Source organism: Lontra canadensis, unplaced genomic scaffold (genome assembly GCF_010015895.1).
Source record: "Lontra canadensis isolate GAN:19392208 unplaced genomic scaffold, GSC_riverotter_1.0 scaffold14, whole genome shotgun sequence".
NCBI lineage: Eukaryota > Metazoa > Chordata > Mammalia > Carnivora > Mustelidae > Lontra > Lontra canadensis.
In genome coordinates this window covers 27,205,681-27,231,834 of record NW_022631008.1, presented here as the reverse complement: position 1 = coordinate 27,231,834, position 26,154 = coordinate 27,205,681, and the positions used below count along the sequence as shown (strand labels likewise).

The window sequence follows — 26,154 nt, the reverse complement described above, 5'->3', positions numbered from 1 at the left end:
GGCAGCTCACAGCCAGTAAAAAAACGGAGACCTGAGCCTATCACAGCATGAATACTGTCAACCACATACATGGCCCTAGAAGGGAACCCTAAGCTCCAAAAAGAAGCAAGCTTGACTGCAGCCCCACAAGACCCTGAGCAGAGGACCCAGTGAAATCGTACCCAAATTTCTGACTCAAGAAACTGTGAGACAAAAAAGTCTCTGTTGTTCGGTTAGACAACCAACTCTTCATCTCAGCTCAGGTCTCAATCTCACGGTTCTAAGCCCCACGTTCGGCTCCACACTGGGCATGGAGCCTAATAAACAAAAATAATGTTGTAAACTGCTAAATCTGTTATTCAGCAATAGAAAACTTCAGTATTGGTTCTTGTATATCAGCAGACACTTATCTAAGGACTGATTATTAGAATGAATGCTAATTCTTGGAATTGTACAAAGTCTTATCCTTCCAATATGGAAATACGTCAAACTTCAACAACACCTACAATCTCATATTGGCCATTCACATTTTGGTTTGTGGAACGCTAGTGGATTTTCCAGTGTGGATTTCCAAATATTCTGCCATGTTCTTCTTACCATCCTTCTCTCCCTGAGCTGCATCTTCTAACCCTTAAATGCAGACGCCGCAGAGAGAATCCCTGTTCTAGCAAGCTTCCCAGCTGCCAAAGAGCATCCACTGCCTAAATTCCAACAACCTGAGAAAAAGCAGTAAATGGAATACAGGTGGTCTCCAAGGCGTACAATACAAAAGTACAATACAAAAAAGCGCAAGAAGAATACGCTTTTTCCTGTTAATTTCTCCACCAGCCCTCTCCAAAATTGTTAGGTTATATACAAACCCACACTGTGGAAGGTATTGAAGGTGAATGGGCAGTGGTCGAAAACAATATGGTATTTCACAAAAGAAAAAAACAAAGGCAAATTCTCAGAAATCAGATAAACAAGAGAAAGTAAACATACTGCAAGCAGGTAGAAATGAAACATTATTCACCATAAAACATGGTAAAGACAAGTAAACACAAGCTGTCATCAGTGCTAGTCATTTATGAAAGAAGAGCTGGCACCAGCTTTGCCACATTCATATGAAGTACCCTTTGTGATACCAGAATCCTATGCCACCAAGCCCCTTTCTAATCATTATTTTCATTTCCCAGGTCCTTCAAACTCAGAAAGGAAGAACCCTGTGTGAGGGGTTGGGGGGGGGGTGTGATAGAAATATTCCAAATACATCTCTTTGTAAATGACACTAGCAGCCTGGTTGACAGTGCCTACGGTGTGATTACCAGCCAGACTCAATGAGGAGCAAATTCTGTAAGAGCAAGGCCCAAACCCAGACTTTGTTACTAAGGTAGACCCCACTACTAACACAGTAACTCTCAAATAGCTTTTAAAGTCGGAACATTCCATCTCCAAATCCCACCTGAACATCAAAAAAATCAGCATATAAAAATAACTTTTTAAAAATATCTGTAAAAATAGTAAAATCTCCATAATTGAATGAAGTACTGTAAGATGCCGACTGTAACATGCAACATTATTTTGTAAGTGTGTGTGGATAACTGTCAATTAAATTTTGTCACAAGATGTTAAGTGACCACGGGCTTTAAGACCTATTCTGATTTCAGAGCTGTTACAAATGTGAAAAAAAGGTGCATCTCAGAACTGATGGAACACAGTACTGAAAAATGTGTTTCGCGGGTAATTATTAAACAGAGTCTCTTAAATTGACATGTATTCATAACCAGTAGTATTCTCAAAACTATCACTTTGTTTCACTTCTCATTTGAAATGAAGAGTGGATGGCACTTATGTTAATTTCTAACAGACACCTTGCACGAATTTTTTTTTTTTACTTTTTTTTTTCTTGTACAAACTTTGAAACTGATGGATTCCTGGTTTGAAAATCATCTCATTGTCACTAATAGAATTATGTATCAGGAGACAGATAAACCAGGCCTACTTAAGTGAAGGGACTGAGCATAGAGCCAGAAAACTATAAGCAGCAGTCATGAAGCGAGGTCTCTAAGGTTCTGTGTTCTCCTCATAGAAACCAGAAATCAAATGAAGCATCAGCATTCTCCCATGCAACACTACAGGGAGGGCAAAGCAATTAATAAAAAATGTCCGTCCGTTTTCAAAGTTGCTCTTTTATGAAACGACAATCCTCTACTTCCCTGGTAGAATACTGATGACTGACCACTTGCTCTGCTAATCGATTCAACTACTAGATGGTTTCGTTCTATTAGAACAGCACCCAACTTCTCAACTACAAACACCTTCTTTGTGTGCTCTGAGGGGTAGAGACCGTAGAACATTACCTAATCAGGCACATGCCAAACACTAGCCTCACAAGAAGATCCTGCCATACGAGACCATTTGTTCTTTATGGAAAATTCTGGAATTACAGAACCTTTCGAAACTTTGTAGCATTTGCTATACTCTGACCTAGAAATTTTGATTCCCCAAAGCATGCTGATAATCTGTTAATGCTCTGCTCTGCCTGGCTTCATGAGAACTGGAGATTATTCAAGGAGGTCAGAATAATCCATCTTCTCCAGGTGTTAGTCCCTTTTTGCCTGGTTTCTTGCAAGGTGATTCACAGGGGACTGCAACACCACTGCGCTGGGGTGGGACTGACTGGAGACTTCAGCTAAGGGCTCCGTCAAAATACTTCTAGATGTCTCTATTACAGAATTCCTCATTGTATCATTCATTTCAATCACTTCAAAATCCATTTCATTCCATTTTTCTGCCTCCTCTTCTTCATTGTCATCCTCGTAGTCATTTAGCTCAGAACTAGACAGCAAAGCTTTCTGGTCCTCGCTTTTTCTGTGCCCTTTTCGCTGCGGATGGAGAGGTGAGGTGGCTAATTTATAGAGCACAGGAAATAAAACAGTGGTGGCTATCGATGCCCCCAAACAGGTGTACAAAACCACGGGCAAATCAGGGTACTGTCCTTGAAGAATTCCAATTATTGCAGGAATAGCCATTTCTCCCAGGGCGGCACCGACGACAAAAAACGCTGCAGATTTCCCGTGGATGGTGGTGTACTGCTCAATCCAAGAAACGCCACTGGGAAATGTGGTTGCCATGGAGGCCCCATACACTGAAGTCGCTATCCAGAGGCAAACCGGGCTCTTGTCGAAAAGCACCAGCAGTAAGGACGATGCCAGGCTGCCGATGTTGCTTAACACAATCATGGTTCCGGGTTGCAAACACGTAGCAAAAAAGATTGCGAGGCCCCTGCAGGCTGCAAAGGTCCCCCAGAAGATGGAGTTCAACCCAGCCGCTTCACTTTCTTTCATGCCAGCGTGGGTGGTCGCAAATGAGAAAATGTAAGAGCCGTATGTGACCTCAGCTCCGACATAAAAAAAGAAGAACAGGAAAAGGAGACAGAGAAGGGCATTGTGGTATTTAGCTCTTCGAGACCTCTGAGCAGATGCTTTTGCTTTTTCCTGCCTTGAGCTTTTCTTTAAAAACAGAGCCAAAAAAAAGATAGCAACTACAAAGACGTAAGTACCGATAAGAGCATATGCCCACAGCAGATTCATATTGTCGGGTACTCCGAGGACAGATTCTGAGTCAGCTTCAGATGACTGGTTGAGGGCAGAATGGCTAGAGTCAGCCTCTGTGCGGTTCTCAGCAGACACCGTCGTGCCCAGTGCCAACTTAGCCAGCAAGGGAGCCAAAAAGGCACCCAAGGCAAAACTGAAGTGTAAGGCCTGCATATGGGGGGCTCCTCTGTCCCCCCAAATAGCCAAGATTAGGACGTTACCACCTACCAATGAAAGATGAGGAAAATTATTTAATCATAGTAACTTAGCAAAAAATAGTTCATTACTCTAAGGAAGAGGGGTCTGTTTTACATAGCACAAGGATTAAGGTATTCTCAGTTATCCAATGTGGCAACTCGGCCGATTCTAGGATTAAAGGACTCTAACCTACCACCACGGGAGAACTCTGAGCTTTGGGAAAAAAATCACATACAAATGTGATTCTACAAGCTAGTAAACCACTACTTCCTAGAGCCAGGCACATTGGCCCAAGGTGTTGCAAGACCGTTCTCACACGAGGCTGGCAGGGGGTAGGGAGGGTGGGAAAGAGATGGATATTTATTTATTTATAAACATTTTAAATACATATGTTATAATCAGATAATGGCCAAATTACCAAATAACCTGTTGAGGAAGAATCATAACCTGTAGAGTCATCTGCTCTACTTTTTCCAGTAGGAAGTCCTACTCCCAGAGATGACCCTGCAGGGCTCACTGACCTGTATCCAGAATGCCAGCTGAGACACCAAAGACGGACATCATGACAATCAGTAATACTGCTGTCTTACAAAACGGAACAAGATAAAGACCAACTGTGGTAGTCAACATTGACACCCCTAAGAAGAAAGGTAAAGTCAGCTCTAAGAAACAATATTCAAAGAGTCATGAATCAAGTCGACATCATAAAAACTCCCATAAATGCAAGGTAGGTCAAATTACAATTGGGTAATAGTAAGTAGATGAGAGGTTCAGCGTCTATAAACGGTTATTTCCTTTACAAGCTTTCATAATCTTTACGGACTATAAAATATAAGCTAATCTAACACAAGTACATTTCTAGCACTGCTGATAATCAAACCACATACTACAGGGCAAAGTTTTACAGCAAAACTGACAACTCAAATATATTTAGATATTTCCTATTTTAAAAAGAGACTTCTGGGGCACCTTGGTGGCTCAGTGGGTTAAAGCCTCTGCCTTCAGCTCAGGTCATGATCGCGGGGTTCTGGGATCGAGCCCCACATAGGGCTCTCTGCTCAGCAGGGAGCCTGCCTCCCTCTCTCTCTGCCTGCCTCTCTGCTTACTTGTGATCTGTCTGTCAAATAAATAAAATCTTTAAAAAAAAAAAAAGAATTTTAATCAAAATAAATACATCAAAAAATAAATAAATAAAAGGAGACTTTTAGGTATGAGGTAAAAAATTAAAGAGGAAAAAAATAAAATGCAGCTATGATAGTTTGTAGTAGAAATGTATTAAGTAATTTAGCTTGGGAATAGGGAGGGAAATACAAGAGAGTGATATGTTCTCAACCCACTTTGGAAATCTGAGCAATTATTCATTTATTCATCAACAACAATATATTAATTCTTCTTACTTCCAAAGCAGTTTTATCACTTTAATCCAGATTTTCTTTAAACGTGCCTATCTCTTCAAAAAAGAGGAAGTTAAAAGCTTTGCCATCTATTTGAAGAGCAAGGTAGAGAAGTCTGGAGGAATCATGAACATGGGGCAGCTACAAAAATCTAGCCTACGTCATTTGGCCCCCAGTACTTCCCCTCAGTTCAGGGCCTAGAATGGGCAGGTTCAAGAAATCCATTCTAGCCTACGTTCATTGGCCCCAGAAGATGTGCCCTAAACCCTGACAAGCAGAGTTCTTTGGACAACTAGTACGTGATCCGGGTTGGGGGGGGGGTGCCTAAATTACAGTGATGGTCAGGAAGGCTAAAGATAGTAACACATTCTAGGGCTAATCTAAATTTCCAGAGCAGCCCCACACAGACTCCCGGTAACTGCTGAGTTGAAAACAGGCACCAAGGAAACCCGATTTCCACTGAGGACACCAGAACACTACCCATTTGAGTTGTCAACCATAGTATGTTTCACATTTAAAAACAAACTGTAGGGGCGCCTGGGTGGCTCAGTGGGTTAAGCCGCTGCCTTCGGCTCAGGTCATGATCCCAGGGTCCTGGGATCGAGCCCCACATCGGGCTCTCTGCTCGGCGGGGAGCCTGCTTCCTCCTCTCTCTCTGTCTGCCTCTCTGCCTACTTGTGATCTCTGTCTGTCAAATAAATAAATAAAATCTTTAAAAACAAACAAACAAAAAAAAACTGTAAATTCCTTGAAAGTAGCCATAAAAAGCTAAAATTGGTCTTTACTTACCCAAAAGTAGAAAATGATTCAAAATGTCAAGAAGAACTCCGCCAATCACTGAGCCACTCAAAAATCCAAAGGCACGGCCCACGAAAATCAGAGAAAGACTGCTTATATTGCGGTTCACGTTTGTTGCCAAATCTTGAAATGTAGGTCCCAGTATTGCAACACTCATTCCCTGAAATTTAGAAAAACAAAGTCTTTTATTTATAATCATTAAGATAGTGTTTATCTAGGGCGCCTGGGTGGCTCAGTGGGTTAAAGCCTCTACCTTCGGCTCAGGTCATGACCTGGGATCGAGCCCCGCATCGGGCTCTCTGCTCAGAGGGAAGCCTGCTTCCCTTTCTCTCTCTCTGCCTGCCTCTCTGCCTACTTGTGATCTCTGTCAAACAAATAAATAAAAAATCTTAAAAAAAAAAAAAAAGTGTTTATCTGTGCGGTAGCTTTTTTCACTTTTAAAAAGGGAGGAGGAGGGGCGCCTGGGTGGCTGTCGGTTGAGAAGCCAACTCTTTGATTTCAGCTCCGTCGTGACCTCAGGGTTGAGATCGAGCTCCACACTGGGCTTGGAGCCTGCTTGAGATTCTTTCTGTCCCTTTCTCTCTCTCTGCCCCTCTCTGCCCCTCCCCCACATCTAAAAAATTAAATTCAATTAAAAAATGAAAAGGGAGGAAGGGATTTCAGTGAAATATAGGGAATCACTTTAAATCTCACAGTCAGGAAAAATTCAGGATGACAGTACTAGGACTCCTAGAACTATAGGATACTGTATTTGGTGTGTCAAATCCTACTGGTTTTCTAGTTTTACGACTCTCAAGTTAAAAAATTTTTTTAATTTTTTTTGGTGCTCTGCTGAAATTTTGTTTCTTTATTGAACAATACCACAAAAGACTCTTGTATTAACAGTGAAATGTAACATTAAAATCATTTTTGAAATAGTTTTGTGCAGTTTGAAATATACTATATGCACAAATAACACAGGAATTTGGATGTTAAAAATTTAAATTATCAAACCAGCATAAAAATTTAAATTATCAAAACAGCATTCCTGTTTTCTGATGCTGTCAAAACAGCAATATTTCTGGATGCACATGGTATCCTTCTTCTGACACACCAAAGTACACAGGAAATAGACAATTCAAATATTTCTAAATCTGTATTTCTCTTCAAAGAAAACCCCAAGCCATCAGAGAATACTTGTTGGACACTTAAAAATATTTATTGGATATTTCTAATGGGTCTTCAAGCATTTCTAATGCTTCAAGAATAATTCATTCTAATTGGGCTGCTCTGCTCAAAATACAGGTTTGCATCCTGCTCAAGCCAGACCAGTCCCAGACTAAGGGCAGAGCGAGCACTGGTACATGGAGGGAAGGCTGAGCTCCATCTCCAATCCAATTCCTTGCTGATTGCAAATTAAAATAGGACCTGGCACAGGTGAGGGTTCAAGAAGCATCTGCAATGATTTTTCTTTTTTTTAAATCAAAATACTCTAGGAATCCATTCACTCAAGCGAAAGACGCTAAGTGACTTTCTCAGAGGACTGAGAAGTGACTCTCCTCAGAGGGACTGACTCACCCTACCAAACCCCCAAGATCGCAAGTCTCTACAGTGGTGAGAGGATCTCCAGAAATTAGGGACTCGTGGGACAGCCAAGGGATTTGTCAAAAGGCTCTTCTAGTCTTGTAGTTTGCTCGAATCTAACACTGAAAGATGTAAAGGTTTGTTTTACATAGGATTGTGGGCAGAATAAGAAACACATTATTCCTGCCTCCACCACTTAAAACCAGCTGTGTGGGGGCACCTGGGTGGCTCAGTGGGTTAAAGCCTCTGCCTTCGGCTGGGATCATGATCTCAGGGTCCCAGGATGGAGCCCCGCATCTGGGCTCTCTGCTCAGCAGGGAGCCTGCTTCCCTTCCTGTCTTCCTGCCTCTCTGCCTACTTGTGATCTCTGTCAAATGAATAAATAAAATCTTAAAAAAAAAGAAAAGAAAAACCAGCTGTGTGGTCCGTTAGTCATTTTCCCTCTCTGGGTCTATTTCCCCCTTCTGCAAAGATAAGGGGTTGGTTGAACTTGTCAGGCAAGGAAGAGGAAATACCAGAAAAGCAGCTTTGTGTAATAATCTGGGGTCTGCGCGGACTCATGGGGGCAGGGCCTATAGACCTGGCAATACCCCCTTGCATCTACTCCCCACCCCACGCAGAAGTAGGAAGGTTTGCTGGAGCTGACAAATATACTAGGAAAATCAATTTCGCACTTGACAATAACCCTCCAACATTAGAACATTAGCAGTGTGCCCATTTTTCAGATTAGGAAACTAAGGTTGGGGACAGATGAACGCGCCCAAGGTCACGCAGTTTGCAAGTGGCCGAGGTGAGACTCGAACTCAGAAGCCGGCGTTCTCTGCAGGACGCCTCCTCAGGCCCCGGCCTGAGAGGATTCCAGCCCCGGCTCTCACCAGCCCCAGGAAGGCAGCACACAGGATCACGGTGATGAACCAGCGCAGGATGCTTCCAGCCTGGCGGCCCCGCCTGGAACCCGCCACCGCCACCGCCTCCGCCTCATCCTCCGCCGCGGCCTGGGCCCCGAGGAGCCGCTGCCCGGCAGCCGGGGCCCCGGCCCCACGGAGTTCCACCTCCAACTCCAGTTCGGCGGCTGAGGAGAAGCGCTCTTGCTGCCGCCCGGCTTCTCAGCGGAGCCTCGGGAACCGGGAGCCAAGCCCCGGCCCCGCCCCTCCACGCCCGGCCGTCCCCTCGGCAGCCACTTCCCCAGGACCTGCCCCCCGTCGGGGCGGGGAAGTCGAACTTCGGGACACGCCGAGTGTTGCAGGCCGGTGACGCCAGCCCTTCAGCCCGCGAGGTGCCGGAGGAGGTCACGTGGCGGAAATGTGGCCTCTCGCCAACCGCGGCCGCTCGCAAACCGGAAGTTTCTGTGGTTGCCTGGGAGACCGGACGTGGCGCCCGGGCCGTCGCATCACACACGGCTGAGCCCACAGAAGCCCAGCGAGCGGGCGCCGCGTGGCGGAGTGAGCTGAAGCTGCAGCCTGAGCCCCGCGGGGGCGTGAGGTAAGACGAGGCCACGCGGTTGCGGGCGAAAAAGCGGGCCAGGACCGGCAGGGTCTGGCTTTGCACCCGCTCCCCGGGTCTCCTCGCAGGGCAAAGGGAGCCCAGTGGTCTGTCCCCTGTGCAGCTTTCTAGAATTGCTGCCCTCTCTCCTTTGAGCTGTGTCCATCTGTCACTCGGCCGCATTTGTTGAACTTCCTATGTGAGCGTTCATGGGTGTTCATGAATCCTCCGAACGACACTCCAAAGTCCGGGTTATCGTCGTTTTAACAGATCGCAGGATTAAGTCAGAGAGAATAAGTAGCAAGGTGCCCAGGGTCAGTCAGCGAATCGGGGGCTGTACATAGTGTAACAGTAACTCAGAGTCCGGACCCACAGCTGAGGTTTCAAGCACACTCTGGCTCCAGTCCCGGCGAGTGATACCGTTGTCAGAAACTGGAGCAGGACGCGGGTTTCCGGGATCTCCGAGTAAAGGTGTGCGGGTGGAGAAGGAAGCCTCGTCGTCTTTACCCAGTTCCAGCTTTTTGTTCCCTTTTGCTCTTTGACCAGATCACGGCCTCAAGACGTGTGAATATTTTTTACCGTCTTTCGGAAATGTGCTGTTGCGCCCGATGACTTTTACCCTCACTACAAACCTAAAAGCTCCTCATCGTTTCCTTTCCAGCCCATCTCTCCAGCCCCATCCATTTGGTCCTGGAGCCTTTCCCAGTTTACCTCTGAAAGCACAGGCGCGGTGATTTAAGAGAACCTGTTTTCGATTTCAGGATCAGGGAAGGCCTCTTTGAGAAAAGTCTGATGTGGCTGAAACGAAAGGCATAATGTATTGAAGAGAAGAGAAGGTTGTACGAGAGGCAGGTTGCAAAGGATTTTGTAGCGTCCTCCATGGAGGAGTTGTCCAGCGACACACCTCCGACTTGCTCACTGAGATTTAATATAAGCAAAAATACTCTGTAGGAAGTCAAGCTTCACTGTATTTCATCTTTATTGCCTAAAACCAAGCTCCTTTTTTTTTCCTAAATAAATTTGCCCCTCTTCTGTGATACTCCATGCGGATATCACCACCCACCCGGCTATCTTTGTAAGGACCGTGAGATCCTGTCTTTGTGCTTCTTTCTCCTCACCACGTCGTGCCAGCTTTACCTCCGTAGATATTTCTGGAACCAGCTCTCTATGCTATTATCACAGCCTACTTTTAGAACTTTATAACTTCTCACCAAAACTATTCCTCTAAGTTCCTTATTGGTTTTCTCTGCTCTAGTCTTCTGGGACTTTAACCAAATTTGGGAAGTTTCTAGCCATTACTTTTTCGCATAATTTTTCTCAACCTCTTTCACCTGTCTTTCTGGGACTCTAATGACTTGTATGTTAGACCTTCTGATGCTGTTGCACAGGTCCCTGATGCTCCTGTTTTCTTTTTTCCAGCATTTTATCCCATTCTGCTCTGTAGGTAATTTCTGTTAACTTATCTATCTTCAAGTTCAGGGCCGCTTTCTTTCATCATCTCCATTGTGCTATTACACCTATCCAGTGAACTTGTTTCTTTCAGATACTGGTCAGTTCAAAATTTCTACTTGGGGGTTTCTTTCATGCTTTGTTTCTCTGCTGAAAATGTCTTTCTTTACATTTATCTCACCTGTGTTTATCTTTACCTCCTGCAACACGTAGAAGCTGATTTAGAGTCTTCGTCTGAATATTCCAACACCTGTGTTATCTCAGAGTTGTTTTGTTGATTGTCTCTTCCCTCAGGATTTGGCCACAGTTTCTTGGTTCTTTGTCTGACAGGTGTTAACCTTAAAAATAAAACAGCCAGTTATTTTAACAGCAAAAATGGATTTATTTGGGAAGAACAGAAAACTGCAGTCCAGGACCGCAAGCTATGGCAAAAGCATCAGAAGTCTAGAGAACAAAGGGAAGGATGACTCTTTTATGGAAGAAAGGGGGAACTTTGGGAGAACGGCTACAAACAAAAGTCCATTGGAGTGAAGTGGGAATTCAAAGTATAGTGGTTTTTCATGGCTGAGTTGTGACAGTCTCTCACTGACTGGGCTGCTGCCAGAGGAGGAAGAAAGCCTCTCTTCCGGCTAGGAGAGTAAGGTAGTACTTAGAAGCAGTACCCAACCTGCTGCAGAGCAACGAATGTCTCCTGCTGTGAGAGCTGCAGGTGACCACGAGCAGCAAGAGCACGAGAGCTCCCCCTGCTGGCCTCCTGCCGTCATTTTAAGCAAAGTTTCCTCCTATTTTTACACAGGCCATTTCCTCTCCCCTCTTGAACATAGTGACAGTTAACGTGGTGCTGCCCGGGATCTGGTGAAAATCCTCCTCTGGAGAACGTATGTTTGTTTAAGCAGGCAAGCGCCCGGATGGGGTTCACATTACAGGTTTTGCATCGCCTTCTGTAGTTGGTTTCAATCTCAGTTCAGTTTTCAAAGCCTCTGCTCTGTTGCTCTGGGTCTGCCCTGAGCATGTACCACTTAGGGGTTGGTCTGAGAGTTGGCCCATGATTAACTGCTGGTTGTCAAAGGCTTTGCTGTGCTGTGCTGCTTTGGGCCTCCTGCAGACAAGTGCAAGTCAGCAGTGACCCTAAGACTGACAGTGGTTCCTACACAAAATTAGGAAACCCCTTCGGTGACCCTGTCCTCTCCTTCCTCCCTGCTCACTTACCAACTCACAGAGGCCCCTCTTCTCAGTTCGCTGGACCTGCCCTCGGTATCCCTGGATGGAGAGACAGAATTTCTGTCACAGAGTTAGCTACTCATGCAGCCAAACAGTTCCCACATGGGGCCTCTCCTTAGGACAGAAACAACAAGAGGGGAAAAGGCCAGGAAACCCATCCCCTGACGGGTTCCTTTTCCAAGTTGTGCCTCCCCTTCACAGTCTTGTACTTTTTCAGAGTCCTCGGGCAGTCGTTGTCTGTATTTTGTCAAGAGTTTTTAGTTGTGATTAGCGGGAGAGATGGACAGGAGTAGCCTTATGATGCCAAAGCTATACCAGAACTATTCCCACCTTTAAGAATCCGCTTAGGTATGGACATTGGGGAGGGTATGTGTACATACAGACCTGTACCCCTGGGGCTAATAATACATTATATGTTTATAAAAAATAGAAATATTATTTTAAAAAAAAAAGAATCTGCTTAGGTGTGGTGCGCCTGGATGGCTGTCAGTTGAGGGTCCGACTCTTGGTTTTGGCTCAGGTCATGATCTCAGGATCATGGGAGGGAGCCCCCGTGGGGAGACCCAAGGCCGCTCAGCATGGAGTCACTGGAGATTCTCCCCCTTGCCCTCCCCTTCGCCCTTCCCCCAGCTCATGCTCTCTCTTGAAATAAATAAATAAATAAAATCTTTAAAAAAGAAAAAAGAAAGAAAAGAATCCACTTAGCTGTTACCTCCTTTAGCCAGCCTTTCCTGACCCTCCTCTCCGTAATACTAATAGTCCACCTACTGTTTCATCCAGAATGTTCCTGTTTATGTGTCATCTTCCCTACCATACTCAGAGTATTGAAGGGAAGGCACCATGTCTTGTTTATCCTTTAGCATAGTGCCTGGCGCAAAGTGGGTCTTCAGGAGATGTTTATTGAATGTAGTAGACTTTCTCTGGCCACCCTTACCAAAAATCTGAATTCATGTGTAGTTGTGCCACGGCTCAATTTTCTTACACATTCTAGCTTGTATTATAAATATTTTAGCACTTATCTTTTGTTTCCTGGTGGATTGTAACCCCAAAGTTTTATGTCTCTATCTCCCTTGTAGCATTGTATTACATACTTAATAAATATTATTAAACTGAATTGAGGTTCAATGCAGTTAACTAATTTTAGTTAAAGGCTTTAATTCATCCTGATTAAACTTGCAAAAAAAAAAAAAAACTCAAAACAAAAAAACCTCTAAATGGAAGGATCTACTTTCTAATTCTCCCCACTTCACTCCTGAAAGCAGCAGGATATTTTGTCCAATTGCCTCCAGAGGTCACTCACCACCTTTTAAGAAAAAAGGTGTGATGAAAATAGAGTACTGTTTTGTTCAGGTTTCTCTTTAGGCTAATAGTGAGGATAAATTTTTTGTGTGAGACAATTCAGGAGAAATAAAATGTCGAGGTGCCATTTTCTTTCAGTTGAAAATAAATAGAGCTTTTTTTTTTTTTTTTTAAGAATTTATTTGCGAGTGTGTGAGCAGGGGAGGAACCGAGGAAGAGGGAGAGAATCTCGAGCCGACTCCCCGTTGAGCTTGGAGCCTGACTCAGGGACACAGGGGCTCGATTTCACAGCCCAGACATCACAACCTGAACAGAAACCAAGAGTCTCAGCTCAACCACTGAGCCACCCAGGCGCCCCCTCAGTAAGATAACTTTTGTTTGCACTATGTGCTTTGAAAAGTTCAAAGTAGTACTGAAAGTATCTGACATGGGCGTCTGGTGGAAATTTTTTATCTCATTAAAAATTAAAACTTAGGGACACCTAGGTGGCTCATGTGGATAAGTATCTGCCTTCACTTGGGTGATGATTTTGGGGTCCTGGGATCGAGTCCTGCATCAGGCTCCTTGCTCAGTGGGGAGTCTGCTTCTCCCTCTGCTGCCACTCCCCACTCTCTCAAATAAATAAAATCTTTTTTTGAAAAATAAAATTAAAACTTACTGATTTTTAAATTTCCTTTTTTTGCTTATTTTTAAAGGTTGAATGAATGCTTTTTTTTGAGATTTTATTTATTTATTTGACAGAGAGAGATCACAAGCAGGCAGACAGGCAAGCGGGGGGGTGGGGAGCAGGCTCCCTGCCAAGCAGAGAGCCCGATACGGGGCTCGATCCCAGGACCCTGAGATCATGACCTGAGCAGAAGGCAGAGGCTTAACCCACTGAGCCACCCAGGTGCCCCAAATTTCCTTTTTAAGAAAAAATAGAAACTTAGAATTTCCTTTAACTGGATTCATGGTAACATTCAAGACTATAGGACCCTTTGATCTGCCATCATAAGGCCTCCAATGCTGTTTTGATAAGATAAGATCTTTGGCTTACTGTACTGTTAGAAGCCAAAATCGACTTATCAAGAGAATAAAAATAAAGCAACCCAGAGTGAGAGATGGGCCACTGTAGACTCAAATAGAAATAGACTAACAGGGACGCCTGGGTGGCTCAGTTGGTTAAGCAGCTGCCTTCGGCTCAGATCATGATCCCAGCATCCTGGGATCGAGTCCCACATCGGGCTCCTTGCTTGGCAGGGAGCCTGCTTCTCCCTCTGCCACTTCCTGCCACTCTACTCTGTCTGCCTGTGCTCGCTCTCGCTTCTCTCTCTATGACAAATAAATAAATAAAATCTTTAAAAAAAAAAAAAAGAAATAGACTAACATTTCTTAAAGTACTAAGTGCTGTGGGAGCAATTGGAGTCGTCCATATTAAAAAAAAAAAAAAAAAAGAAACTACTTTTAAGGCCTTTAAGTGTTCTGTAAGAGATACATCCTTCCTCCGCTGGAGGCAGCCACCGACCCAGGGCTGGATGCCACTCTGCTCTGCTCAGGAGCCAAGCTGTTCTGGGTTAATCCCTGCCATCTAATACTACACTTGCCACCCTCTGCTTGGGAGAAGACCAACACCTCTGCAGAAATCCCCACAATGACAGGGACTGGGATGTTGCTAAACTAGGAACAAACACCAGTAGCAGGTTGGTTGTTTTTTTTTTTTTTTTTTTAATTTCTATGCAAACTATATAAAAGCCCACCCGTTCATCGATTTACTCATTAAATAATTATTAAATACCCAGTCTGTGCCAGGCAGAGATCTAACAGTGAAAAAAGCAGACAAAAGTTCTTGCCCTCATGGACAAGGTAGAAAATGAACAAATGCATTTGTAATGTGTCTATAGTGATCAGTACCATAGAGAAAAATAAAGCAGAACAAAGGGGGCAGCAAGTGAGGGAAATTAAAATAGTGTTGGGGAAGGCGTCTGTGAGTGACATTTGAACCGAGCCCTAACTGAAGTGAGGGAACCAGCCAGGCAGGAAGAGCATGCCAGGAAGAACAGATCTACAAGGATCCAGTAGCCGGAGTGAGCTCGGTGTGTTCTAGAAATAAAAAGGCAGGCATGGCTGGAGCAGCATGGGTGAAGGGAAGGTTGGTAGAAAATGAGAGAGCAAGCAGGGTTTCTGGTTATGTGGGCCTTAGGTTAAGGATTTCCGATTGTGTTGGAAGAATTCACTAGAGAGGAGCAGGAAAGAGCAGGGAGAGAGCTGTGTTTTAATAATTCTTTAACAAAATTCTTGTAACCAAAACTAGGATCTTAAAGAGTCATTGAAAAGTTCCATTGTAGACATCAAGGAAGAATTGAGAGTGAACCCTAGGTGAAGAAGGAATTTAATAAAGTCGGAGGTAAACAAATTATTCAAAATATGTCAAATTGAAATATTAAGGCAGAAAAAGCTTGGGAATTTACACCAAGAAATCAAAGTGGATGGAGTAGCTGAAGGGCAGAAAGAAAATTTGCTTTGGAGTTTTAACTCCAATGTGGAGTTAAAAATAATGAGTTGCCCACTTTTACTAAGTGGTAAAAAGTAAGTCTGGAAGGGCATTTGTGAAGAACTTTGAGAGCGCTGAATCCTAACCACTAGACCACCAGGGAGCGTCTGTGAAGAACTTTGAAAACCAAACTGAAGACATAGTCTTTTGACTTTAGGAAGCTATGACGGGTTTGTGAGTAGTAACAGTATCATGAAAGCAGAGGACTAAGAACATCAGCAGACAGAACTGGCCGGTTGAACTGGAGTAGAAGAATCTAGAGAAACAGAAATAACTTCGGTGGTTTTATTCCACAGATTAGTGAAGTGATCACTGCATTTGCACTAGAGTGGCTTGGTCGGAATAGAAGGGTAGGTATGGAGGCAACAATTCCCATGATCGTGTGTGTGTGTGTGTGTGTGTGTGTGAGTGTGTGTTTTCTTCTGTGCATGCGTGCTGGACGGTAGCTTCAGAATTTCTATAGATGAAGGTATAAGATGACAATCTGGTCAGAAGGTGGGAGAGTTAGGGGACTCGTATTCAAGATAAACTATTTTTACTTCAATTGTAGTTTTATTTAGAGTGGCCAAGGGTAAGCAACTAAAGGAGATTTTAAGTGGGCTAAACTGCTCCCTGTCTCACCCCACACCACCCATTGGTTCTAATCTTGATACAGGGAAGGCCCAAATGATGCAAAAAATATGGCCCTAAGAACTGAAATCTAACTTTGAGGTTTCTTCTGAGAGAGAAATCCTGTTCAGTGGAAAATGCCCACCTCACCCAGCTCTTGGGGGGTGGGGGTGGCCAGGGTCAGCTCAATTGCCCACCAGCTTGACACGGAAATGCTTCTTATCTATTATTTCAGTGGATGGACTTGTTGAGAGCCCAGCGAAGGGAGCTGAGATAGTCAAAATCCATGAGAATGAGTCAAACTGAGTCATTCAGCAAAAGAGCCCAGTGAAGAACCGGAGCTGAGCTGAGAAGTCAAAGCACAGGGCTTGGGAGGCCACAAGAATGAGGAGGTAAGGCCCGGCCACGGGCCTCGCCTGCCAAAATAGCATCTTCCTGACGCCCAGCCTCTACCTGGTTTATATAATGCCAGTTACCATGAGTAGCTTATCTTACGACTATGTTCCTGGACAATTAGGGAACATTAGTTGTAGACTCGAAAGCATTACTCAGTAACAGTTTATTGGAACCCCTGGTTAGGTTTTCAACTCTTGCCTGGCTTCTTTGAAGATGATTTCAGAAGGAAACAAATAATCAGCTCTAGACAGTTATCCCCGCCCTGCAAAGTTATATTGTTGCCCGGACCCCTCATGTGCTGGTGTTTGGAGGGAGGCTGTTTGGGAGGTAATTAGGTTTAGATGAGGTCGTGAGGGTAGGGCCCCATGGAAGGGATTAGTGTCCTTATAAGAAGAGAAAGAGAGGGGCGCCTGGGTGGCTCAGTGGGTTAAGCCTCTGCCTTCGGTTCAGGTCATGATCCCAGGGTCCTGGGATCGAGCCCCACATCAGACTCTCTTCTCAGCAGGGAGCCTGCTTCCTCCTCTCTCTGCCTGCTCCTCTGCCTACTTGTGATCTCTGTCTGTCAAATAAATAAATAAAATCTTAAAAAAAAAAAAAGAAGAAGAAGAAGAAGAGGAAGAGAGACCAGAGCCAGTGAGCTCTCTTGTGAGGACACAGAAAAGGCAACTCTCTGAAAGCCAGAACACCACCTTCCCAAGGAACTGAATTAGTCAGTACCTTGATCTTAGACCTGTGAAAAATAAATTCCTGTCTTTTTAGACACCCAGTCTGTGGTATTTAGTTATGGCAGCCTGAGCTGGCAAAAAATAAAATCTTTCATAATGTTTTGTGGTTTTAGTGCAGGTAACAACTCTTCATGGTAACAGCTGGATTGTTATAACTGAAGATTTTCTTTTGTACTCAACTGTTTTAAATATAGACCAACTATTAAACCTAAAATAAAAGCCTATTTGGCTAGCAGAATATATTAAATCCTATTAATAATAAAGATAAAAATCAGTATATGGGTGCTATCATTTAGAGATGGTGAAAAGAGAAAGAGAGTTTGAGAGAGAGAGAGAATAATGAATGAGACAGATGAGCTATTCACACTAGACCCCAAGGTCCAGTCTTTCAGAGATCAACTTTCCAAGGTTATGAACTCAACTGTTAGTTCATCCAGAGCTGATCAGCTTCTAGAAAACTAACTGATATGACCAGACCCAAAGACATGGATCTGTGAACTTGTGTCTAGTGTTCCCAGGGCACCCCTTCCCAGTGAGTTGGTTAGTTGGGCCAATCTAGACATCAAATGATAGGTTAGTTAGTGGTCAGAAAACTAAAGCCCACAGGCCATATCCGGCCACAACCTGTTTTTGTAAATAAAGGTTTATTGGAACACAGCCACACATATTTATCTGCATATTATCTATGGTCTGGTTTTGCACTACAGTGACCGAATTGAGTAGCTGTGACAGAGACTTCATGACCAGAAAAGTCTAAAATATTTACCATCTGGCCCTTTACAGAAAAAGTTTGTTGACCACTATATTTCAAATTTCTCTTTTATAGCAGAACATTGAGGAGAAGGAATTTATATATATCCTTAGAACTTTAGAAACAGATAAATTGCCATTTTCCATGATCAGGCTTATTTTTTGGCTGTAGTAGCAAACTCAGAATCCTAGAAGTGTTGGGAATATAGTAACAAATTCTTGTCCTCTGATGCTCTTTTTAAAAATACACTTGACTTCTGCATTCCAAGTCTTCTGTCAGTTTAGCCCTGATTGTAAGGATTTAAAGTTTCTATCTTTCCTTTCAGGGAGATAACCTAGATCTGTCTGAGATCTGGATTGTGCCCTAGTCTTATCAGCAGTATCTTTATAAATCGTTACTGTAGCACGTTACTTCCACAGACGATTTGCACAGATAGCTACTCCTATCCGTATCGGCTCCATTCTTACCAGTTTCAAAACGCTAATGTCCCCCTTCCATTTTAGGGGTGAGATTTTCTGACTTTGTCCACAGATTCTCTTAGAATGCGTTACGTTTGTGGCTGTTAGATCCAGTACTATACTGGCATGTACTGGACATCTGAGCTTCTCAATATTTAATCATAAAAGGAATTAAATTCTCCCGTAGGTGAAGAGGTTCAGAAGAGCACACGGTTAAACCTCTCAGTAGGGGGCGCAGGAGGGACATGGTCAGAGGAAGGGGGCGTCTGGTTGCCCAGGGCTGCATTTTGCTCTCTCTTGCCCTCGTTGCAGAGACCCTGATGGCGCGGGTCATGAGGGTAAGGGGAGAGGAGTTGTCCCCTCTAGGGGTGCTCTGCCAGAGCTGTGCCTAGTCCCTTGTCTATCGCAATGTCACAGACCTTGCCTGGGCCCAGGAACCGCCTTCACTTGGTCCTCCCAGAAGCGGACTCCAGGCCTCGGGCCGGCAATAGCCCCCTAACTCGATTTGCACATCTACTCCCCCACACACACCCAGCCTCAGCTCACTTGCTCCGCAGAGGGTGGCTTCCGCTGCTCACCTGTCCCGGACTTCACATACCCCCAGGCCACCCTACCCCCCACCACCAGCTAAAGAGAAAAAAAGTTACCTTGGGAGCAGGATAGCGAAGGATCAGGGAGGGAAGATTCAATTTTAAAGGGCAGGGGAGGCCTCACTGAGAAGACTTTTCAGCAAAGCCCTAAGGGACATGACGGAGCAATCCAGGTGGATAGCTGGGGGCCGAGCAGCGGGGGCAAGGGGCTGCAGGGCGAGGGTGCGGTGCAAGGAGGCAGGTGGCTCAGGAGGAGAGAGCAGGACACATACAGAGATATGACAGGTGCCAGAACGCAGGGAGCTTTGCCGATCACGGCACGACTTCAGCTTTTTCTTTTTCTTCTTTCTCTTTGTTCCTTCCTTCCTTCCAAGTCATTGTTTCTATTTTTATTTATTTTTAACTTAATTTTTTTTTTTTTTTTAATTCGAGTTAGTTAATGCTTAGTGTAGCATTGGCTTCTCGGCTTTCTCTGAGGTAGGTAGCCTCGGGAAGGTTCTGAGCAGAGGACTGGCTTTGCCTGCCACGTTGTGACTGGGTCATGCTGGCTGTTCTGTAGAGAACAGACAGAGGGGGAAACAAGGGAAGGGAACAAAGGACAAAAGAGACCCTGATGGCGCGGGTCAGCGTGGTAGCAGGTGGCAGTAGTGAGACGTGCCAGCTCTGGACATATTTCAGAGGTAGAGCCCGTGGGACTTGCTGGCAGGCCAGCAGTGGGTGCGAGAGCAGGAGAGAGGGGGTGAGGATAACTCAAAGGTGTTTGGTCCACACAACCAGAAAAATAAAGTTGCCATTCACTGGAACGAGGAGAGCTGCAAAAGAAGCAAATTTGGGGGGGGAATCTTGGGAACTTGGTTTGGGATATGTTAAATTGGGAGATTCTTCGGTCATTCAGTTTAGAGGTGCTGGGTTGGCAGCTGGATCTAAGGGTCTGGAGTCAAAGGGGGAGACATGTGCTCCACGGCTGATGTAGGTAGCAAGTCCATTCAGGAGCTGGGGCGGCCACTGCGTGGGGGAGCGTGGAGGTAGATTAGAGAAGCTGGGATGCACTCTCCGTGTTTAGAGCTGGGAGCCTGAAATGGAGCGGCTAGCAAGGAAGGGGGAAAACCAGGTAGGTGTGTTGCACGGGAAGCCTGATTCAGGGATCAGAAATTGATGCCCGTTGTGTCACTCCTGATCATTCAAATAAAATGAGGACTGAAAAATGACGGCTTGATTTAGCGACATGGTGGTCAGTGGTAACCTTGAGAAGGGCAGTTTCAGCAGAGTGGTAGGGGCAAAATCCTCAGAGAGACGCTCAAAGAGAATAGGAGATAAAATTGAAGAGTGAGTAGACATTTTTTCAAAGTCTTCTTTTTCCTTTTGGCCTCTTCTAAATGGATGGAAAGAAACGAGACAGTAGCTGCAGGGGGCACATGGGTTTAAAAGAGGTCTTTACCCCGCCACGATGGGAGAAATAATAGCGTGTATTTATGCTGATGGAAACGATCCGCTTGAGGAAGCTGGAAGTGTTTAATTTGCAGGGTGGGAGATGTAGGGGAAACTAGTGAGCTAAATATTCCGAGAGCTATTTGGATTTTTTTTTGATCCCAGGAGTAAGGGGAGGGAACAGAGTTAAGAGAGAACAGATCTGGTATGCTGAGAGCGAGTGCGGATTGTGAGGGATGGAGCCAACGGGAAGAAGAGCTCAGAGTTGAAGGGCAGGCCAAGTGGAAGTGAGAAAGAGGGAATAAAGTGATCGTAAGTCAAGGTAAGAGAGGGATGATATTAAAGATTTCAAAGATGGAACCATTTGCAGAGATGACAAGGTCCCAGGTGTTGCTGTTGAGTGTGAGTGGAAATAAAGTTGCTCCCCATGAACATTGAACATTGGACCAAAAGCCGTTTGCTGGAGTAACTGTCAAAAGTTCAAGAGTGACCAGGGAGGCTCAGAGATGCCGGAGACAAGGATGGGTGGTTAAGCTGAATGGTGTGACTGTGGGAAGCGAAGGGCCCAGCTATGGAGGAAACCACTATTTGGGGTAGGGTTAGTGAGCTTCCTGTGCCTGAAAGAGTTCAAAACGACTTGCAACTCAAGAATTTAAAAAAAGAACTCATTTAGATTTGTTAGTTGGAGATTTGAGAACTTTCTATGTTAAGTCTGATACTGTAATTATTTGAGCTATGTCTCTAGAAAAATTAGGCTTCCTGTATACATTAGAATTCCTTTTTTTTCCTATAAAAATTATTTTCCCGGGAGAGTGAATTTTATCCTGCTTAGGATCAGTAACAATTTCTCATATCCATTCTCTCCTGGTTTTCTCAGAAGCCCTCCAGGGGCCCCTATATTTTTGCACCTATGCCCAGGCATGTAAATAATTATTGGAGTTGGGGCACCTGGGTGGCTCAGCCGGTTAAGCATCTGCCTTCAGCTCGGGCTATGATCCCAGAGTCCTGGGATCGAACCCCATATGGGGTTCTCTGTTTGGCCAGGAGCCTGCTTCTCGCTCTGCCTCTGCACTGCCCCTCCCACCTCCACTCATCCTCTCTCTCAAATAAATAAAATCTTTTTAAAAATAAATGAATAATTATTGGGATAAACGATATAGCACAATTCCATATTCTTGAGTTTGATGTATAAGATCTCTTCAGCAACATTCAGTGAAAATGATGATTTGCTCTGTGGTCTGGGCACATCCAGTAATAAACATCCTCTGACTGCGGAGTCCGTTTTTCTCGCAGTGGGCATCCACCCAAATGCCAGCCCGCTTCTGGATCATCCCCTGAAATGTCAGGGAGTCAAGAGGTCCCAAGTAGCAGCAGGATGCAATAAATTTAATCAGTATAAGCAAAACAGTAATGTAAATCAATCTGTAAAAAAAGAGGTTCAGATAGAAATCGTTTTTGGACTCTCCCGTGCTTTGGGATCATTTCTCTCCCCGTCACCCGCCCAGCAGAGGTAACGATACCCAAGCACATTTGGAATAATACATGTGTGCAGCTTAAAAGGCACATAGCTGATTTTTCTTTCATTCAACACAGGCAGTTTCTTTCACTTCAGTCATTTTTCCTTCCCTCATCTCCCCAGGGAATTCCATAAATGTAATCACAAAGCCTTACAGAAATTTGCTAACATTTTTTAATTGTATTTACTGAGAATACCACATTGTTCCACAGTAAAATGATTTTATTCTCCAAATGATTACAAAGCTCTTTCCATTAAAAAGGTTTTGGTTATCTATATGAAATTGCACATTATAAAAAACCAATTATAAATTACACTCTTTGAAAAGAAAAAAAACATTTTTTAAAGGCAAGTACTAAAACGCTGCATACTGATCAAACCCAGCATAATTATTTCACATCGTGATCTCTATTTAAGCAACTGTTGTACCAAAAATGGCATCCTGTGTAGGCGGGGAAGCAGAGCCTCACTGCGGTGTACAGCGTGCACTTGGCATAGTTTGGTTTTGATGTCTAAGATATAGCATGTTTTTCTAACTTTGAAAATATGCACATAATTTGAAATTGCCTTTCAGATAAACATTAAAATAAGTTGACATGAAAAATGTCATATTATATGAAGAGATACTTAAAATATCCATGCTCTCTCTTAATACTGTAGGGTTCTGTTTGTTGTAGCTACCATTTTCAGGCTAAAAGAAACTGGTAGGAGAACAAACTGACAAAACGCAAATTTATCAAGCATTACAGCACAGTGCCTTTGGAATCTTACAGTTCTCAAACCACATAAATTAAGTCAATCCAGAAGTTAGTAAAGGGATATTTCATCTCACTGTACAGTGACTCCTCATGAGCAGGCCCCCATTCTCCCTTCTACACATAACCCAGGTTAACAGTAGTTAGTTAGGAGTTATCATTAGTTCACAGAGAATCCCGTATATTCTGGTAGATTCTAAATGTATGATTTTCCTAATTTCCTAGAGTGTATCATTTTCCAATTTATATTTATAAAATCCTCCTAGAGTTAAGGCAGTCTATAAAAGCAGGGTTAAATAAAAACCTGTTATACTCACTTCATCAGAATCCCACTCACAAGACCTTAAGACTCAGAGACCCATGTGGCATTTTAGGTGGGTATCATCTTGTCGGCTACAACCATGATACTAAGAACGTGGAATAAATCATAGGTCTGAGATTTGCTCACACTGACCCAGATGTATTCTTTACTAATTTAAGTCTTTATGTTAAATCTGAAAGATGAACAATGATACTTTTTGGTGAGAACTTATATAACTCATTATCCAGGTTTTAAGACTGATGACTCCCCTAACTCTAATTTTAGCCTGAAAAATAGCTTAAAGTATCCACTTTAACAAGCTCATTAGAAAGGTATTTTGTAACATGTAAATATATATATACAATAAAATATATATAAAACTTTTTTCTATACACCCTCAGAGTTAAAGACTACTTTGAGTAGCTAACTTTGTGCTAGAAACATTGACAAGGGAGTTTTTAAGTTTTATGTTATTTCAACTATTTTATTTTTATGTTTTAATGGAGATATAACGGACATATAACATTGTATGGGACTTTTTCCTCCAAGTTATTACCTTCAGGTTATATTCATTACTAAGTTTTCATTTGGTGATCATTTTCTTTTCAGTTTTGTACTTTAAAGCCTTACATGTTAATGAAAACTGTATACCTCTAAGTAGATATCAGAACTCAATTGCTTTTTAGGTGAGGTTTTTTTCCTTTAGCTGTATATACAGAATATAACATGCATAATACTGCTGGACCTACACATTTCCTGTTGTGAGATTATATATATATATACACATATATATATTTTTTTTTTAAAGAAAAAATAATTTTGAAACGAACATGACCTTTAGCACCAATTTTAACCTAATTTTTCTTTGGTAGGAAGAAAGGCACCAAATATATAGTCTGCTCATTGTGTGCGGTTCAAAAATAGCACTCATGAAGCCCTCAGTCCCTGAAGTACTCCTCCAATATAGACTGAATTATGAAAGATACTGTGACCCATTAACCTTCTAGTATATTATACTATAGGAGACTACATTTAGGGAAGATCCTCACAGAAAAGGCTTTGTGTGCTTACCCACACTTAACATATTTAACAAATGCACTCTTCTAAAAATGGACAGATACTAAAAAGTATTATTTAGTAAAGAATAAAAGTCACGTACCAGAGGCTCCAAAATTGTGTCACAGATTTCATTAGATTTCCGAAAGTTATTTTATACTGATAGTTCCTACCACACACATGGTTAGTGACATTCAGCTCCAAAATACTCTTCTTACAGCACTCATACTGAAAGGCCAGAAACATCTTCGATTAGACTGGGAACTTGTGGGTTAGCTCCTACACTACTGCCACACTCAACGACAGCATTTTTTTAAAACTCCAGTGAGACAAAAGTTCATTGCCACGGTCCCTGTTCCACTAGGAAAGGGGTGCCTCCTGCAGGAATGTAAGATGTAAGTTATATGGTTAAGGCACAAGCATGTAATCTGTTGTCAGCGAGTACCCATTTCTATGCCAAAGAAAACACAAATGAAAAAGACTTTGTTAAGCTGCTACTGTAGTTTGAAAAGCCACTGGTGAAACATTTCAGTAAGTGTTCATTTTTATATGTAGGTCATAAATTTCTTCAGTTTTCCTGTTTCCCATTATCCACAGGCCACATTAGTTTAATACTCCTTTTTTGTTCCTCTTATATCCACTTCTCAGAACAAAGTACTTAAGAAGTTTTGCTGATAGTTTGGCCCCGGTATTCCTTGCACTCCCTTGCCTTTTAATCTCAGAGTCACTACTAGCTCCTTTCTGATTAAGCACGACTCGATTAAGCTGGGCTTTTAGTTGGACACTGAAAGCTGAGGTAGGTGGCCTGTCATGATCAAGTACTTAGGTTTTATTTCATTCCCAATGTCTAACACACTAACAAAAAATTGAAATCTTCTGTTTTGTAAATGAGGTAGCCTCCTATATTGTATGTCATGAAAATAGTACCGTGGGAGAGTTCCTTGAAGGTACAGAGATCAAGATGATTAATGTTTATTATTGAAAAATTGGTAATTTTTAAAAGGGCAAGCTAAGTAAACTAGATCCCAAGTTTCAGGGTTTCTTTGAGTGACTCAAAGATGTGGCAATGAATTGTTTCATGGATCTTTATTGTCTCGAGAGGAGTCATCTAAAGTCATCTGGTTAAGTCCACATTTATGTAAGGTTAGGAATTGTGATTGTTGTCTTCAGGTTTCACATTTGCTGTGGGCATTTGGCCCTTTATTTCTGAGATTGTAACTTATCACTCTATAGCGTATTTATAAAACAAAGCATTAGTGTCTGCCAATAAATAAACTGCTAAAAAGGGCTGTGATTATAAAATTACAGTGAGCCCACGAGCTGTCTGTTGTTGCTCTCCACCTTGTTAATCTTTGTCCCAGGAACTATGCTCAAACTCAGCTCCAGATTACCCCTAAGTATCAACAAAAATCAGTGAGTGTAACCCGAGCAGAATTAATGATTGTCAGTCAAGTAGAGTGGCAAGGCTGCCTTCTCTGCTGTTTTTACTCCACATTACTCCACATCACCATTACAAATGGCACACTTGTTCTCTTTTAGTAACAAGGTAAGAATTTTGTTTTTAAGAGTTAAACTACGATGATTCTTTTCTCTTAGCTAAGATACTACTTGCCTTTCAAATTAAAGAATATAAATGTAAAATAAGAACACTTCACTTCCTTCTCCTTTTCACACTTTGGCAAAAGCAACAATTTGCAGCCTAACACAAAAATTGCTCCTTAACGTTTATGCCAGCAACAATGAAGATTTCGGTGTTCGAAATTTCCTAAGGAGTTTAAAACTTAAATTGTTAACATATTTTTTAATTGGAGCTAATTAACTTCTCCTTTCCACTTGTGTCTCTAGACTCTGGGAGTTTACTCTAACACCATTCACCATAAAGTCTAACACAGATTCATTAAGAACCACATGTGAGGGGCACGCTACGTTCCAAAGCATCCTCCACAACGTGCTCTCAGGCTAAGATCTAGCAAAACTTTAATAGAATATGAAAATCAAAGTAAAAAAGTATGCCCTCTGAAAATTCTCATGTTAAGAATTTGACAGTCTTTTCTCTGAAAGCATTAAACATTTAAGTTCTA

At 43.0% G+C, this 26,154-nt stretch overlaps 1 protein-coding gene across 1 annotated transcript; it reads right to left on the bottom strand.

Moving 5' to 3' along the window:
* Positions 1–1,556: 1,556 nt before the first annotated feature.
* MFSD4B (major facilitator superfamily domain containing 4B) lies at positions 1,557–9,172 on the bottom strand. Its single transcript, XM_032858357.1, has 5 exons — positions 8,704–9,172; positions 8,383–8,609; positions 5,936–6,104; positions 4,274–4,390; positions 1,557–3,778 (listed from the first exon to the last, which is right to left on the bottom strand). Exons 1-5 carry the CDS (start codon positions 9,170–9,172, stop codon positions 2,562–2,564), a joined length of 2,199 nt encoding a protein of 732 aa, XP_032714248.1. The 3' UTR covers positions 1,557–2,561.
* Between the last annotated feature and the right edge of the window lie 16,982 nt (positions 9,173–26,154).

Bases quoted from the DNA above. Each gene is read 5' to 3' on its own strand.
- MFSD4B (XM_032858357.1), bottom strand. From the start codon at position 9,172: ATGCGGCCGAGTGACAGATGGACACAGCTCAAAGGAGAGAGGGCAGCA. The intron at 8,610-8,703 runs GCAGGTCCTGGG...TCCGCTGAGAAG, and splicing joins CTTCCCCGCCCCGACGGGGG to CCGGGCGGCAGCAAGAGCGC. The intron at 3,779-4,273 runs GTCAGTGAGCCC...TTTCATTGGTAG, and splicing joins AGCTGGCATTCTGGATACAG to GTGGTAACGTCCTAATCTTG.